Source organism: Sinohyriopsis cumingii, chromosome 14, assembly GCF_028554795.1.
Source record: "Sinohyriopsis cumingii isolate HCF-2022 chromosome 14, ASM2855479v2, whole genome shotgun sequence".
In the NCBI taxonomy this organism is placed as follows: Eukaryota; Metazoa; Mollusca; class Bivalvia; order Unionida; family Unionidae; genus Sinohyriopsis; species Sinohyriopsis cumingii.
This window is the reverse complement of record NC_142974.1, coordinates 6384677-6405034: the sequence shown is the minus strand read 5'-3', so window position 1 is coordinate 6405034 and position 20358 is coordinate 6384677. Positions and strand designations below refer to the sequence as shown.

Sequence of the window (20358 nt, the reverse complement as noted above, 5' to 3'; positions counted from 1 at the left end):
TCAGGGGAAAACTGAACAATCCACCTGTTGTTTTTCAGTGCATACGTCTGCCCATTTTTCTGGTGATAGTGATGGTCAAAATCAATAAACATGATTAAGGGGATAGAACTTGCTGAAAACATTTATTTTACCATTTTAAAACAATGCAGTTGCAAAAAGTAAACATTCAAGTATTGTAGCCTGCTAAGTTCCTATGTAAAGTCACTTATGGCTTCTATTCTAGTATGTTGTATTTTCAAGGATAAATAATTTACAAAATAAATTAAATTTCTGGTGAAAAACTTGCAGATATAAACAGCTGTTGTTGTGGTTTTAACACCATTTTTCAGCACATGATAGGCTACACATGGTGACCAGTATAACTGGTGGAGGAAAAACCTGGAAAACCCCTGTAAGAACCAAAAACCCACAAGAAGCCAGAGTCTCGAACCCATGTTGACAGAGGTGGGATTCCAATGATCGGTAGAGGCGAGTGCATTATACCACCTGGCTACCCAGGGCCCAAATATAAAAATTTTGGCATGGAATAAATGAATATTAATTTTAAAACAAATTATATGGAAACAAGAGTCCCTCAAAGGGACTGATGCTCTTCTGTGTCAGCAGAGTTTTTAGGGATCCAGGATAAGACCATTTCTTCCTTTTAACTGCTACAAGCACTGAAACCAAATCTCATTCTCCTCTGATAAGATTTTCAAATTAGCTTATATGATGGAGTTATTGTATGTCATATTGGCATTATTTTTGTTTAGGAACATGCAGACATCATTTGGTGAAAACCCCATGTCAATATTATCATCCATTCAGGGAAGTAGCAGAAGAAAGTTTTTAAAGACAATCATCAGCCATAATGGACATCAAATCAGTACTGTTTTAATTTAGGACCACCAAAACATTACAAAAAGTCTTCTAGTAAAAACACGACCATGATATGACTTTTATCTTTTGAAGGAGTAACAAAAAGATCTTCAAGATGGTTGTCATTATGGCCATACTGTATTTACAATAAGTGCACCATCTCCATTTCGCACCAACTGGACATCACAAAAAGTCTACTGGTGAAATCACAATGTTTATATGATCAGCCATCCAAGAGAAGTAGCCATGATAAAAGTTTTCAGATCGCCATTGTGGTGGTCATATTTGTGAACAGATAACAAACAACTGGACATCATAAGAAGCCCTTCGGTGAAAACCCTATGCTGATATGATCATCCTTTCTGGAAAAGTATTTATAATATGATATTTAGATGGCCTCTCTGCTGGCAGCATAATTTTTACATAGGATCAATTATGATTCATATAAAGTCTTCTGGTGAAATATGACCTTTTATTCATGAACAGTAATGAAAACAATTTTTTCAAGATGGCTGCTGATGGGGATATAAAGTACATCGGATGGGCATCATCTTCATTTAGGGACCAACTTAGCATGATAAGAAGTCACTCCGTGAAAACTCCATATTGGTATCACCATCTATCATAGAGGAATAGCTACAGCCAGATTCTCATGAGTGCCCATGTGGTGGCCATATCAGATATCAGACGGGCTCCATTTTCATTTAGAACCAACTAGACATCATTAGAAGTCTTCTTGTATAAAACCCATGTCAATATAGATTTCCATTCAGGAACATTGTAGTAACAATTATAATAGAACGTGTCTGTTGTCACAGTGTGGTCTTGGAAAAGGCACATAGCTCCCATTTCTTCTGCAAGATATAGCCAAGAATGTGTTGAAAGTGCTTTAAAAAAAAAAAAAAGCTCAACAATCAATGTGTGCAAATTTGTCGACTGCTGATAGTTAAAACTTATCTGCCACACATCAATATTCTCATAATAGCAGATGACATTTAAGTGTTTTGTGCAGATTATTATTATGGTAATTAAATTAAAATCAATACTTGGAATCAGCTGTACCACAGCTTCTGCCTGGACCACAACCAGTTACAAATACTCATTGATTCCTGTGTCTCAAATCCCTACCCCTCTTTGCTAATGACAATGCTTTGTGTGGAACTTGACACTGTGCATGTCTGTGTTGCTACTAGTGGTCACCAAAAAGAGCCTTGAGGTGCTAATTTTCACAGATGGCAACTAAATTATAGAAAATATTCTATCTGAGCAATTAATCTTTCCTTCTTTGCTGTTTGTAAAAAAGAAAAGAAAAAGAAACATTTCTTTTGATTAACAAACCAATTTAGATTACAAACAGAATTTTGGTTTCAAGTGGGAACCTAGCAGGGTCCATTAAATCCTGTAGGTAGAGAAGGATCAGATCATTTATATACATTTTAAATAAAAATACATAAACCAATGTCATTTTGTCTATCAAAGATAGTCTTGTTAAATTATCAGGTTATTCTAATAGGGTCTTTTTGGTCCAGAAAAGTCCATCAAGAGTCCACAGTGAATGGCACAATATACATCCATCCCATGTTAAATAGTCCTCTATGTAGGCACTACTGTAATAGAGTCCATCAAGAGTCCACAGTGAATGGCACACTATACTTCTATCCCATGTTAAACAGTCCTCTATGTAGGCACTACTGTAACAGAGTCCATTAAGAGTCCAGTAAATGGCACACTACACATCCACCCCATGTTTTATAGTCCCGGGATCTACAGGTTTTTATATAAATCTAAGTGCAAAATGTTTGGTCAAGGAACTTACTCTAAAACAAAAGCAAACCAATTTTTCTTTGAGCCACAATAACCTTAACCTTTTGACCACAAATCAATAGGCCTCTTTCAGTGCAAGCTCTCTGCAAACATTTTCAAGGTATATGGTGTAGAACAAATATAATTTTTTTGCAGAAACTATTTATCTTCTTCTAGTCAGTCACCTTGACCTCTGACCTTAAGACCACAAAATGGACAGGATTCTTCCTTACCCCATGTGCAAACCATGCAAAAAGAGCTGTTGTTAACTGTAGATGGTGGACAACTAGAAAATTTGTGTAGAAACAAAACTGGTAACAGACAACTGGACAATATCATAATATAACATGCATCACATGCCAAGCATATAAAAATATGCAAAAATTTCAAAACGGCAATATGGACCCAAAATTCTATGTAAGCCATTAACATATAAATACATGTACCTTCCAAATTTTGTTCACCTACCTCTAATGAGTTTTGTACATCAAAGAGTTTGATGTAAAAAAAAGTCTCAAAAGATAACAAATGTGTTTAAAAAATGAACAATTACTGAAATAGCCTGAAAATCGACCAAGGTCATCTACATGTAAGCATAAATTTGTCTGCAAATTAAACATGCCCACTTGAAGAAGATTTTGCTTAATCATGCAAACTAAATTATTGATGAACTAAATAATTGATAATCAAACTGATACACAGTTACTGCTGAGCCCATCTTCATGAAGGATGATAATGGTGATCAATTTGATGAGTGCATCCATCCATCCATTTTGTCTTTCTATCCATTTTGTCCTTCATGTCCATCCCACTTTTTAATCATCTCAGAAATTTTGTTTTCTTCGTTTGACAGCTATGTTGAATCTCTGCCTAGGTAGCTTTAATAAGAAATGAGTCTCTTGTTACATGCATGATGTAAGCATGTAAAATACTGCATAAATATTGGAGATTTCAGTTCATAAAGTCTTATAAAGGGTATCTGAAGACATGCACCTGGAATTAAGAATTGCACACAACATTCTTTGATCCCAGTGAACAAAGGCATAATGCACACAGGCAATGTTGTATGGCACTGCAGCCACAAGAACATGCTGGTAAACTGACTTAATTGCAAGGAACAGACATGAATTGGCTTAATTGGTTAAATGTTTTACAAGAAGGTTATTAAGTGCCAATGCCATTGAGACTAAAGTGTGTTGCCCAAGGACACACCATAGTAGCAGACTCAAGCTGACCCATTGGAGTCTGCATGGGTTCGAGTCTCAGACTGGGCTTATGTGGGTATGTGAGAAAGCTTGCCTGTAGCTTCTCAAGGGTCAGTGGTTCTTTCTGGAGATTTCCCGGATTCTTCCCCACCATTAATACTGGCCGCCATGTATAGTCTATCGTGTGCTGAAAAATGGCGTTAAACCCTACAACAACAACAACTGACCCATTGGAAGGATTCAAATCTGTACCATTATGGTCCAGCATGCTAATTTCTGAGCAATCACAACTCCTGCTTCCATTAGTCACCTCATGCAAGAGAACACGTTGGGTCTATTCCACATTCCTGATCCTGTAGGGGGTGGATTGAATGAAGGATGAACACATTGGGTCTATTCCACATCCCTGATCCTGTAGGGGGTGGATTGACTGAAAGATGAACACATTGGGTTTATTCATCATCACTGATCCTGTAGGGGGTGGACTGACTGAAGGATAAACAGATGGAAGAAGAAATGTACAAGACTGCCACTATATCTGTATCATCCACACAAAAGCAATAGCAGTTTTTAATTGGCTCCCTTAATATGCAGATAACCAGGGAAGAAGGAAAATGGGGGACACTACAGCTGCAATTAAAGCTATAGATACCAGTTTATGTAAACTTACCTGTAAAGCACAGCAGTAAATACAGAATCAGCAGAATTTTGTTCTCGTGCATGCTGCCAACAATTTTCTCAGTCTGTGTTTACAAGTAACAGTTTATAATGGGCATTATTTACATGTCTCTTAGTCCCAGAATCAACACTGTACACAGCTGTTTCATTGGACACATCAACAGCTACTGAAATAAGAAAGAAAAACAATAGAGAGACTGGATTATTGAATAAAATCAAACAGGCAACAGTGATATGAGGGTTTTTCAAACACCAAAGCATTTTGTAAAGTGGATTCTGTTTGGTTGGTTTGGTTTTGTGGGTTTAATGTCATTCAGTATATCTGCTGGAGAAGGATCTCAGAAAGAATCCCCTACCCACAGGAAGCTAGTGGCAAGCTTTTTCACATGCCTAATTTGGCCAAACCAAGGTTTGAACCCATATGACCAGAGGTGAGAGGTAAGTGATCCATATAGGCGAGTTCCTTAGATCACTTATTCCCGCGCAGCTCTGGAAAGTGTTTGTACTTGAAGTGAGGTCAATTTCTGCTACACATGTAACTCTTTATAAGGTCCTTCATAATAACACAGTTCTTGCTATAAGGCGATGATGGAACCCATTTCATTAAGTGGTAGTAGAATTATATGTAGTATCGTGTACTTCATTATGAGATACTGCCTCTATACTCTTACATGACAATAAAATCATTGAGTGCTGAACAAAGAAAGAGTAAGACTAGTGTAACTATATTTTTAGTCATAATTACTACAACACTAAAATCAATCACTTTAAATATTATACCTCACTAATGCTCTAACTTATCCATCTGATGAAATGCACAATTACAGGGGCCCCGAGTGGCCGAGTGGTCTAAAGCACTCCTCGTTACGGATCACTGCCATCTCACCTCTGTCTGCGTGGGTTCGAGTCTCATATTCAGCCAATGTGGGTATGTGAGAAAGCTTGCCAGTAGCTTATCGAGGGTCAGCAGTTCTTTCCAGGGATTTCCCGGGTTCTTCCTCCACCATTAATACTGGCCACCATGTATAACCTATCGTGTGCTGAAAAATGGCGTTAAACCCTACAACAACACCAACAACAGCAGAATTACATTTAACATCTGAACAGGTAATGTTTACATCACTGGATCAGTCAGTTAGTAAGTACTGAAGTCAACTACATGTACATCTATATACATGTCAACTTTGAGATTTAAATGTAGTATACATACTCTGTACTTGTACTTATAAGGTTTCAAAAACTGAAGTCCAGATACACATTTTAGGAAATACAAAGAGACTGTATCTATCGAAGAACTGTTGCATAATATGATCTAAGAAGAATTTCTAGGACTCCAAGATTTAGACTGTTTTTAACATCCTTCTATTCTTTTTAATGTTCTGCAGCTGCATGTTGATACCATCTCTAATGTCTTTAACAAGCTCCAACATAATAGAGTTCTGTCACAAATAATAATCTCACATGTTTAAGTTAATGATCTTGTCATGATCAGTAAATACAGAATACAATTCTTGGTCATGACAATGAACCTGATATCATGGATAGAAAATCATTAGCCACCTGCCATAGACAAAGTCATGACAATGAACCTGATATCATGGATAGAAAATCATTAGCCACCTGCCTTAGACAATGTCATGACAATGAACCTGATATCATGGATAGAAAATCATTAGCCACCTGCCTTAGACAAAGTCATGACAATGAACCTGATATCATAGATAGAAAATCATTAGCCACCTGCCTTAGACAATGTCATGACAATGAACCTGATATCATGGATAGAAAATCATTAGCCACCTGCCTTAGACAATGTCATGACAATGAACCTGATATCATGGATAGAAAATCATTAGCCACCTGCCTTAGACAAAGTCATGACAATGAACCTGATATCATGGATAGAAAATCATTAGCCACCTGCCTTAGACAAAGTCATGATACTAAGTTACATAAATAACTAGATAATTAATATATTTTGGGAGATCTTTTTTCGTCTAAGCGGTATCATTTAGAGCATTCATGTTTCTGTTATCATGTTATGAATCCTATAGGTAAAGCCCAGCCAAAGACCTTCCTCTTTAGCTGTTAAAATTAAATGTCACAGTTTGAACTAAGTGTTGACCATCAACTTGTTCACTTCCCTGGAATGCATCTAAATACAAAGTCCGGTCAAACTTCACTTCCATATATGTTTAAGTCACTTTGCTGATTGACTCACAAAAGTAAAAACTGCAAACAAAGGCCACTGACTGGACTCCAAGGTCACTTAGGCCTTGTATAAAAACTCCTTTAAAAAAATGCGGTTGTGTTGGTGGTTATTCCTGTACCTTTTTTATCATAACCAGTTATATAATGCGAGAAGTATTTTGGTGGAAACCCAATGTCAACACCACGACATCTCCTAGTGTCAATGCAATCACTCATAGACATGTATCTTGATGTCAAAGCCATCACTCATATATCACACTGTCAATTCCATCACTCAAATATCCCAATGTCAATTCATCACACATATAGCCAAATGTCAATGTCAATGTCAGGACTCGTATATCACACTGTCAATTCCATGACTTATATATCCCAATGTCAATTCCATCACACATATAGCCAAATGTCAATGTCAGGACTCATATATCATGTCAATGCCATCACTCATATATCCCAATGTCAATTCCATTACACATATATCCCAAAGTCAAATCCATGAATCATATATCCCAATGTAAATTAAATGACTCGTATATCCCAATCTCAATGCCATGACTTGTTTATCCCAATGTCAATGTCATCTCTCATATATCATAATGTCAATGCCATCTCTCATATATCATAATGTTAATGCCATATATTATAATGTAAATGCCATCATTCATATATCATGTCAATGCCATCACTCAAATATTCCACACTGTCAATTCTATGACTCATATATTACAATGTCAATGCCATGACTCATATATCCCAATGTAAATTCCATCACACAATAGCCGAATGTCAATGCCATGACTCATATATCATAAGGGGACACGAGTGGCCGAGTGGTCTAAAGTGCTCTCCGTTATGGATCACTGCCACCTCACCTCTGTCTGTGAGGGTTCGAGTCTAGGATTGGACAAATGTGAGAACGTAAGAAAGCTTGTCGGTAGCTTCTTGTGGGTCGGTGGTACTTCCTGAGGTTTTCCTGGGTTCTTCCTCCACCACTGATACCGGCCACCATGCATAGCCTATCGTGTGCTGAAAAATGGGGTTAATCCCCACAACAAACAAACATATATCATAATGTCAATATCAAGATTTGCATATCATAATGTTAATGTCATGACTTGTATATCATAATGTCAATGTCATGACTTGTATATCACAATGTCAATGTCATGACTTGTATATCATAATGTCAATGTCATGACTTGTATATCATAATGTCAATGTCATGACTCATATATCATAATGTCAATGTCATGACTCATATATCATATTGTCAATGCCATGACTCATATATCATAATGTCAATGCCATGACTCATATATCATATTGTCAATGCCATGACTTGTATATCATAATGTCAATGCCATGACTTGTATATGATAATGTCAATGCCATGACTCACATATCATATTGTCAATGCCATGAATTGTATATCATAATGTCAATGCCATGAATCATATATTATATTATCAATGCCATGACTTGTATATCATAATGTCAATGCCATGACTCATATAGCATATTGTCAATGCCATTACTCATATATCACATTGTCAATGCCATGAATTGTATATCATAATGTCAATGCCATGACTCATATATCATAATGTCAATGCCATGACTTGTATATCATAATGTCAATGTCATGACTCATATATCATAATGTCAATGCCATGACTTGTATATCATAATGTCAATGCCATGACTCATATATCATATTGTCAATGCCATTACTCATATATCATAATATTAATGCCATGACACATATATCATAATGTCAATGTCATGACTTGTATATCACAATGTCAATGTCATGACTTGTATATCATAATGTCAATGTCATGACTTGTATATCATAATGTCAATGTCATGACTCATATATCATAATGTCAATGTCATGACTCATATATCATATTGTCAATGCCATGACTCATATATCATAATGTCAATGCCATGACTTGTATATCATAATGTCAATGCCATGACTCATATATCATATTGTTAATGCCATGACTCACATATCATATTGTCAATGCCATGAATTATATATCATAATGTCAATGCCATGAATCATATATTATATTATCAATGCCATGACTTGTATATCATAATGTCAATGCCATGAATTGTATATCATAATGTCAATGCCATGACTCACATATCATATTGTCAATGCCATGAATTGTATATCATAATGTCAATGCCATGATTCATATATCATAATGTCAATGCCATGACTTGTATATCATAATGTCAATGCCATGACTTGTATATCATAATGTCAATGCCATGACTCATATATCATATTGTCAATGCCATTACTCATATATGATAATATTAATGCCATGACACATATATCATAATGTCAATGCCATGACTTGTATATCATAATGTCAATGGCATTACTCATATATCATAATGTCAATGCCATGAATTGTATATCATAATGTCAATGCCATGACTCATATATCATATTGTCAATGCCATGACTTGTATATCATAATGTCAATGCCATGACTCATATATCATATTGTCAATGCCATTACTCATATATCATAATATTAATGCCATGACTCATATATCATAATGTCAATGCCATGACTTATATATCATAATGTAAATGCCATGATTCATATATCATAATGTTAATGCCATGACTTATATATCATAATATAAATGCCATGACTCACATATCATATTGTCAATGCCATGAATTATATATCATAATGTCAATGCCATGAATCATATATTATATTATCAATGCCATGACTTGTATATCATAATGTCAATGCCATGAATTGTATATCATAATGTCAATGCCATGACTCACATATCATATTGTCAATGCCATGAATTGTATATCATAATGTCAATGCCATGATTCATATATCATAATGTCAATGCCATGACTTGTATATCATAATGTCAATGCCATGACTTGTATATCATAATGTCAATGCCATGACTCATATATCATATTGTCAATGCCATTACTCATATATGATAATATTAATGCCATGACACATATATCATAATGTCAATGCCATGACTTGTATATCATAATGTCAATGGCATTACTCATATATCATAATGTCAATGCCATGAATTGTATATCATAATGTCAATGCCATGACTCATATATCATATTGTCAATGCCATGACTTGTATATCATAATGTCAATGCCATGACTCATATATCATATTGTCAATGCCATTACTCATATATCATAATATTAATGCCATGACTCATATATCATAATGTCAATGCCATGACTTATATATCATAATGTAAATGCCATGATTCATATATCATAATGTTAATGCCATGACTTATGTATCATAATATAAATGCCATGACTCATATATCATATTGTCAGTGCCATTACTCATTTATCATAATATAAATGCCATGACTCATATATCATAATGTAAATGCCATGACTCATATATCATATTGTCAGTGCCATTACTCATTCATCAAAATATTAATGCCATGACTCGTATATTATAATGTCAATGCCATGACTTTTATATCATAATGTCAATGCCATGACTCATATATCATATTGTCAGTGCCATTACTCATATATCATAATATTAATACCATGACTCGTATATCATAATGTCAATGCCATGACTTGTATATCATAATGTCAATGCCATGACACATATATCATATTGTCAGTGCCATTACTCATATATCATAATATCAATGCTATCACTCATATATCATAATGTCAATGCCATATATCATAATGTCAATGCCATCATTCATATATCATAATGTCAATGCCATCACTCATGTATTCCTTGTCAATGTCATCACTCATATATCCCATTGTCAATGCCATTACTCAATCTCACTATGTCAATGCCATCACTCCTCCAATTACCTGAACAGTGACCCAAGGATTAGATCCTAAAATCAAATTATATTCATTCTCAACGAAAATATCAAGGAATTTATAAATCAACCCTTAAATGTTGTAATATAATTTTGTTCGAGGGGAAGGAGTGTTGGCTGCATAATGCAGTATTGAAAGTCATTTCTGCATTTGATTGTCTTTCTTTGCAGAACAATATTGAACCTCATAGTGGCCACTAAAAAATATCAGGTTTTGTATCCCAGATAGTAGGTAAAATCATTTACAGTGTATATGATACACTGTATGGGGTACTTGCAATTGTGTTACATATATGTATGTACATGCATGCAAAAGAGAGATTCGAGTTTAGAATGAAAATTAAAGCTATATGACCAACTGAAAGAATCTAACATACATATCTCTTTTGATTAACATCTGCAGGCATCAGAAACTGACAAGTCAGCTTTGTGCAAGTGTGTGTGTGTGTGTGTGTGTGTGTGTGTGTGTTGGATTTTTGATGCAGCTTTAACATTTTTTCAGTTATATCACTACGATGTCTGCAGTGTGGCAGTTTATAGTGATGTCTAGAACTGGGACATTATGCTGCATACATGTATCATGATGTCCCACCCAGTCACATTATCCTGACACCAGGCTGACCAGTCCTAACACTAACCTCTTAATGCTGAGCGCTAAGCGACGGAGCTCTTAGTACCATTTTTTTAAGTCTTTGGTATGACTTGGTTGGGGATTGAACCCATGACCTCATGCATCCAAGGCAGACACTCTAACCACTAGGTGCTCTAACCAAATAGAAGTTGGTACCAGTCTGATATACTGATTGTGTGTTTTTTTATATTTTTATTTTACATGTATTGGGTGGATCCAAGCCCACAGTGTTGAGCCGTATGATAAATGGAGCATAATGATTTTGAACCAGAAGCATTTTATTTGTTTTCTGGGAATAATGGTCTGGTTTACTGATTGGTTGTGGTGGGTTTTATTACAGCACAAAACACTCTGAAAGATACAACATCCTGAGGCATACAGTGCAAAGTGCCAAATACATGCAAAACATGTAACTCCATGCTTAGTCTGATATGGCCAAAAAAATAGTTTTGTCTCTGGTCGGCGACCATCCCCATTTCTTGCTGCTGAACTTAGCCCTTTTTCCCACATGGTAAAAAAAAAATACAAACCAAAAACATAAACTGAAGAAGAAAAAAAACATTTATGAAATTGATTAGTGCATCTTTTTTCTCTTGCAATTAACATTTTTAAATATCTGCCAGTACAACCAAAACATGTGTCTAAAGTAAAACATGTTCTGAATGCAGTAACATCACATAACATTGTTTCTTGTAGTATGTTCTTTTTATTATTCAGCCTAAGTTATAAAAGGAAAATGAGCATATAATAAAAAGGTTGCATAATTAGCATGGGAAAAAAGAAACTGATTTTTCTGAATAATAATGCACTCCTAATGTCATGCAGAACAGCTGAAATGTTATCATGTGAATACAAATTTGTACACATTAGATCTTCACTAAATACTGTATGCAGATACCTCACTAAATACTGTATGCAGATACCTCACTAAATACTGTATGCAGATACTTCACTAAATACTGTATGCAGATACCTCACTAAATACTGTATGCAGATACCTCACTAAATACTGTATGCAGATACCTCACTAAATAATGTATGCAGATACTTCACTAAATACTGTATGCAGATACATAACACTAAATATTGTATGCAGATACCTCACTAAATACTGTATGCAGATACCTCACTAAATAATGTACTCAGATACCTCACTAAATACTGTATGCAGATACATAACACTAAATACTGTATGCAGATACCTCACTAAATACTGTATGTAGATACCTCACTAAATACTGTATGCAGATACCTCACTAAATACTGTGTGCAGATACCTCACTAAATAATGTATGCAGATACCTCACTAAATACTGTATGCAGATACCTCACTAAATAATATATGCAGATACATGACACTAAATACTGTATGCAGATACCTCACTAAATACTGTATGCAGATACCTCACTAAATACGGTATGCAGATACCTGACACTAAATAATGTATGTAGATACATAACACTAAATACTGCATGCAGATACCTGACACTAAATACTGTATGCAGATACCTCACTAAATACTGTATGCAGATACCTCACTAAATACGGTATGCAGATACCTGACACTAAATAATGTATGTAGATACCTGACACTAAATACTGTATGCAGATACCTGACACTAAATAATGTATGTAGATACATAACACTAAATACTGTATGGAGATACCTGACACTAAATACTGTATGCAGATACCTCACTAAATACTGTATGCAGATACCTCACTAAATAATGTATGTAGATACATAACACTAAATACTGTATGCAGATACACAACACTAAATACTGTATGCAGATACCTCACTAAATAATGTATGCAGATACCTCACTAAATAATGTATGTAGATACATAACACTAAATAATGTATGAAGATACATAACACTAAATACTATATGCAGATACCTCACACTAAATACTGTATGTAGATACATAACACAAAATACTGTATGCAGATACCTCACTAAATACTGTATGCAGATACCTGACACTAAACACTGTATGTAGATACATAACACTAAATACTGTATGCATATACCTCACTAAATACTGTATGTAGATACCTCACTAAATAATGTATGTAGATACATAACACTAAATACTGTATGCAGATACCTCACTAAATACTGTATGCATATACCTCACTAAATACTGTATGCAGATACCTCACTAAATACTGTATGCAGATACCTGACACTAAATACTGTATGTAGATGCTACACTAAATACTGTATGCAGATACCTGACACTAAATACTGTATGCAGATACATAACACTAAATACTGTAGGCAGATACCTCACTAAATACTGTATGCAGATACCTGACACTAAATACTGTATGCAGATACCTCACTAAATACTGTATCCAGATACCTCACTAAATACTGTATGCAGATACCTGACACTAAATACTGTATGTAGATGCTACACTAAATACTGTATGCAGATACCTGACACTAAATACTGTTGTTGTTGTTGTTGTTGTGGGGTTTAACGCCATTTTTCAGCACACGATAGGCTATATATGGCGGCCAGTATTAATGGTGACTAAATGCTGTATGCAGATACCTGACTAAATACTGTATGCAGATACCTCACTAAATACTGTATCCAGATACCTCACTAAATACTGTATGCAGATAATGCATTAATAGGTTTTACTAACTACTAGAAAACATTCACCTAAGACACTGAGCTCAAGCTAAAAGGGGTCAGTGAACATGTCATGAAATGAATCGTTAAAGGGGTCAGTGAACATGTCATGAAATAAATCGTTAAAGGGGTCAGTGAACATGTCATGAAATGAATCGTTAAAGGGGTCAGTGAACATGTCATGAAATGAATCGTGTAAGATTTATCATTATTCGTGTCATGTACAAAAAAAATAATATCATCACCATCCTACCCCACCCATGATCAGAAAATTAAACAGTACCTTAAAGCAGATACATTTTTTATGCACATGTTAATTGTTGAATAAGTTTTAATGTAAAAACTGTTACTATAGTGGTATGATTAAGCTTACACCAGATCTAGCGTGCTATGAAAAACACCAGATCTAGCATGCTATGAAAAACACCAGATCTAGCATGCTATGAAAAGCATTCTCAGATTTGACATCATGCTGATACAAATTGGGAATGTTCACAATCAAGCCTAAAATTCACTAGCCACACTTCTGATATAAATGTAATAGGCAGGAACACCTGGACAACATTTATTACAGAGGGCCAGTAAACATCAAAAACACAATTACTTGCTAAACAAAAGAATACTGAGTGGACTTGAGAAATTGTTTTAAAATCAAACAGTAAACTGCTCTCCTGAAAATCAAAGGAATATATGTGTACTTAACATATTAACATATGCTAGTAAATCCTTCAAGGCCAAACAAACAAATATGTTTCATTCTGGTTTGTTGAAATTCCTGTACATGCCTGGCATGCATATTGGTCCTGTTTCTTAGGTATGATATAGCCAAAATAAAGTGCTGGAAGATCTACTAAACACTAACCATACTGTATGATATTGCACTGCCTGATACACTGTATTATAATGCACTGCTTGATACACTATTAAATGCAATACTGGATACATTGTTCTAATAGTCAACGATACTGTATTATAATGCACTGTTTGATACACCATTATACTGCACTACTGGATACACTGTTCTAATATTCAATGATACTGTATTATACTGGACTACTGGATAAACTGTTATAAGTCAACCATACTGTATTATAATGCACTACTGGATACACTGCTATAATAGTCAATGATACTGTATTATAATGCACTACTGGATACACTGCTCTAATAATCAATGATACTGTATTATAATGCACTGTTTGATACACTATTATAATGCACTATTGGATACACTGCTCTAATAGTCAATGATACTGTATTATAATGCACTACTGGATACAGTGCTAAAATAGTCAATGATACTGTATTATAATGCACTGTTTGATACACTATTATAATGCACTACTGGATACACTGTTCTAATAGTCAATGATACTGTATTATAATGCACTACTGGATACACTGCTCTAATAGTCAATCATACTGTATTATAATGCACTGTTTGATACACTATTATATGCACTACTGGATACACTGTTCTAATATTCAATGATACTGTAGTATAATGCACTATTGGATATACTGTTATAATAGTCAACAGTACTGTATTATAATGCATTACTGGATACACTGTTATAATAGTCAATGATACTGTACTATAATGCACTACTGGATACACTGTTCTAATAGTCAACAATACTGTATTATAATGCACTACTGGATACACTGTTATAACAATACTGTATTATAATCCACTACTGGATACACTGTTCTAATAGTCAACAATACTGTATTATAATGCACTACTGGATACACTGTTATAACAATACTGTATTATAATCCACTACTGGATACACTTATAATAGTCAATGATACTGTATTAAAATGCACTACTGAATACACTGTTATAATAGTCAACCAATTTACTGTATTATAATGCACTACTGGATACACAGTTCTAATAGTCAACAATACTGTATTATAATGCACTACTGGATACACTGTTCTAATATTCAATGATACTGTATTATACTTGCACTACTGGATACACTGTTATAATAGTCAACCATACTGTATTATACTGCACTACTAGATACACTGTTATAATAGTCAACCATACTATATTATAATGCACTACTGGATACACTGTTATAATAGTCAATGATATTGTAGTATAATGCACTATTGGATACACTGTTATAATAGTCAACAATACTGTATTATAATGCACTACTGGATACACTGTTATAATAGTCAATGATATTGTAGTATAATGCACTACTGGATACACTGTTATAATAGTCAACAATACTGTATTATAATGCACTACTGGATACACTGTTATAATAGTCAATGATACTGTACTATAATGCACTACTGAATACACAGTTCTAATAGTCAACGATACTGTATTATAATGCACTACTGGATACACTGTTATAATAGTCAACCCTACTGTATTATACTGCACTACTAGATATACTATTATAATAGTCAACCATACTATATTATAATGCACTACTGGATACACTGTTATAATAGTCAATGATATTGTAGTATAATGCACTATTGGATACACTGTTATAATAGACAACAATACTGTATTATAATGCACTACTGGATACACTGTTATAATAGTCAATGATACTGTAGTATAATGCACTACTGGATACACTGTTATAATAGTCAACAATACTGTATTATAATGCACTACTGGATACACTGTTATAATAGTCAATGATACTGTACTATAATGCACTACTGAATACACAGTTCTAATAGTCAACGATACTGTATTATAATGCACTACTGGATACACTGTTATAATAGTCAATGATACTGTAGTATAATGACTATTGGATACACTGTTATAATAGTCAACAATACTATATTATAATGCACTACTGGATACACTGTTATAATAGTCAATGATACTGTATTATAATGCACTACTGGATACACTGTTATAATAGTCAACAATACTGTATTATAATGCACTACTGGATACACTGTTATAATAGTCAACCATACTGTATTATGCTCATGGCTAATCATCTGTGTAAATCTGTATGCTCACTCATTTCCATCTCACCTCTGTCTGCGTGAGTTCGAGTCTCAGATTCAGCCAATGTGGGTATGTGAGAAAGCTTTCCAGAAGCTTCTCGTGGGTCGGTGGTTCTTTCCGGGGTTTTCCCGGGTTCTTCCTCAACCATTAATACTGGCCGCTATGTATAGCCTATCTTGTGCTGAAAAATGGCGTTAAACCCTACAATAACAACAACAAAATGCTCATTTCTAATAAGAGGGTAGGCCCAACAAAATTATCCTTAATCCTAATCAAATACCGCTTAAAAGTATACCCCCACACAAAAAAAACCTCAAATACAAATGGGCTTATGGAACACAAATGCCTCCACCAAAATGCCTCAGAAACTTATCAAAACAGGAAACATTACTACACAGATGGATTGTCAGAAAAGTGTATAAACAATATACCCCAACCGTTTTGCGGTGAGGCATACAAAAATATGTGACAAATATTTTAACAGTTAAAGTGAATGCATGATAAAAAAAATGGAAATATGTTGCAAAAATTAAATCTACAATTTTAGGTTGCCTTCCCTGTATGTGTGTGTATGATTTGGATTTTTGACGTTTTTTCAGTCATATCACTATGATGTTTGCAGTGTGGCAGTTTATAGTGATGTCTAGCACTGGGGCATCATGCCGCAGACATGTAGCATAATGTCCCACCCAGTCACATTATCCTGACACCAGGCTGACTAGTCGTAACACTAATCTCTTAATGCTGAGCGCCTAACGAGACAGCTGTTAGCACCATTTTTATGTCTTTGGTATGACATATCTAACCTGTGACTTTTCAACAAATATGTTACAACAGCAACAACAAAAAAACACAACAGAACTGATTTACAACTATCCAGCAAAATGAAAGCAAACTATAGAACAATTAAAATGTCACTGAATATGGTAAATTCCACTGGAAGTCAGTAATATGATCAACTATTCTATCCCTTTCTTGTGATTTCACATCATTATCAGGGATGCTCTTCAGGTGCATGTAGGCACAGAAAACTATTTCATAACAGTTACATACAACCCTATTTGGACTACTGTAGTACAGTATGGGGTAATTCAAATGATAAAAACATAGCAAAGCTGGCACATCTTCAAAAAAGAGCATTTGGGCTAATATCAATCCAGAAAGAAAGCAAGGAAAGTTTAGCTGGTAGGTTAAAAATATTACCTATTAAAGACCGAATCTGTTTGATAGAAGCCAAATTAATGTACAGGATATCTCGTAATAGTGCTCCTGAATATTTACAATCACTATTCCAGTATAGGCTACCTGGAAATACTCCCCACCTGCAATCCATGTCTACCAAACAGTATAAAATTCCCAAAACCAAATAAGGAGTTATTTAAAAAAAGTTTCCAGTACTCTGGAACTCTGCTCTGGAATAGTATTCCAGTTGAGATTAGAAATGCCCACACTATTTCCTTCTTCCAAGCCCAATATATCCAGTGGCTTCAGAGATGCAGCTTAAATAAATAAATTCCTTTGTATGAGGGCCTCAAGGTAGATTAGTTTTTAGCTAACTGTGTTGTTACCCTGTTTAAATAAGGTCATTATTATTATTATTATTATTATTATTATTATTATTATTGTTACACCATGCTTTTATAACATTGCTAAGTTAGTTTGAAAATAATATTTGATCTCTGCCATTTAAAAAAATCCTCAGTAAATTGTGTTTCAAAGTTGAATCAATGAAATCAGAGCCTGGTATGAAGGCCATTGATCCCTGCATATAAACGGTTCAAAAGATGGAGACAAGGTTGCAATGGCTGCTTCAGTACTTCAAGGCTACACCATGACCCAGTTACCCAGAAACAATAATCTATTTTTAATGTTGAAATTACAGTCATGCTCATTGCAATGTCACATAATATGAATGTCAGATTGTCTTTCCATGCTGAAAACCTTGCAAAACTTTAAATCTGACAACTCTTTAACATCTCAAATGTAGATAAAGCAGTATCCCAAATGTAGATAAAGCAATATCCCAAATGTAGATATTACAGCAGTGTCCCAAATGTAGATATTGCAAATGATAAAGCAGTATCCCAGATGTAGATATTATAGCAGTATCCCAGATGTAGATATCCCAAATGTAGATCAAGCAGTATCCCAGATGTAGATATTATAGCAGTATCCCAGATGTATATATCCCAAATGATAAAGCAGTATCCCAAATGTAGATATCCCAAATGATAAAGCAGTATCCCATTGTAGATATTACAGCAGTATCCCAAATGTAGATATTCCAAATATTGATAAAACAGTATCCCAAATATAGATATTATAGCAGTATCCCAAATGGATATATCCCAAATAACGATAAAGCAGTGTTCCAAATGTAGATATTACAGCAGTATCCCAAATGTAGATATCCCAAATGATAAAGCAGTATCCAAATGTAGATATCCCAAATGTAGATAAAGCAGTATCCCAAATGTATATAGTACAGCAGTATCCCAAATGTAGATATCCCTAATGATAAAGCTGTCTCCCAAATGTAGATATTATAGCAGTATCCCAAATGTAGATATCCCAAATGATAAAGCAGTATCCCATTGTAGATATAACAGCAGTATCCCAAATGTTGATATCCCAAATGTTGATAAAACAGTATCCAGAATGTAAATATTACAGCAGTATCCCAAATGTAGATATCCCAAATGATAAAGCAGCATCCCAAATGTAGATATTATAGCAGTATCCCAAATGTAGATATCCCAAATGATAAAGCAGTATCCCATTGTAGATATTACAGCAGTATCCCAAATGTAGATATCCCAAATGTTGATAAAACAGTATCCCAAATGTAGATCTTATAGCAGTATCCCAAAGGGATATATCCCGAATAATGATAAAGCAGTATTCCAAATGTAGATATTACATCAGACTCAGTATCCCAAATGTAGATATCTCAAATGTAGATAAAGCAGTATCCCAAATGTAGCTCTCTTTATAAATTTAATGATTTCTTCTTGTTGACTAGTTGGCTATCATACATATGCTTGAACTGTTAATTTTAGTGAATGTGACTCCTGATGGTGTTATCTGTTGCCACTCTGATTCCAGTGGGAGATGTTACATTCAGGCACTTAGGTTAATGAAACAAACAATTACTGGTGGAAGTGGTGATGTAGACTTGCAATAAATTACTGACAGCAAGTTTCCCTTTATATCCATACATTTAGTTTGTGACCATTTGTTTTGAAACTTGTTGCTCTTTTAGGTGTAAAGTGCTTGAAATTGAGTTAAGTACTTGCAATGTAATTTGCAATTCTTTAGCTCCGCCTCATAAGGAAATATTACAAGTAATTCCCATTTAACATACTTTTGGAGTGTGAGTGGAGTATGGGTATATGGCTATAATTTGGTTAAAGAAAT

The 20358-nt window shown here is 34.5% G+C and overlaps 1 protein-coding gene across 3 annotated transcripts in view; it reads right to left on the bottom strand.

Annotated features, from left to right (window-relative positions):
- Nucleotides 1–20358, bottom strand: part of LOC149783145 (dyslexia-associated protein KIAA0319-like protein) — a 146871-nt gene that overhangs the window by 98043 nt on the left and 28470 nt on the right. For 2 of the 3 annotated variants that reach the window (XM_089931372.1, XM_089931370.1), the window contains exon 2: nucleotides 4537–4711. In XM_089931372.1, the coding sequence (XP_089787498.1) occupies nucleotides 4537–4588 (52 nt within the window). In that variant the 5' untranslated portion in view covers nucleotides 4589–4711. The remainder of the gene's footprint in view (nucleotides 1–4536; nucleotides 4712–20358) is intronic. The other variant, XM_089931371.1, reaches the window with a different exon arrangement.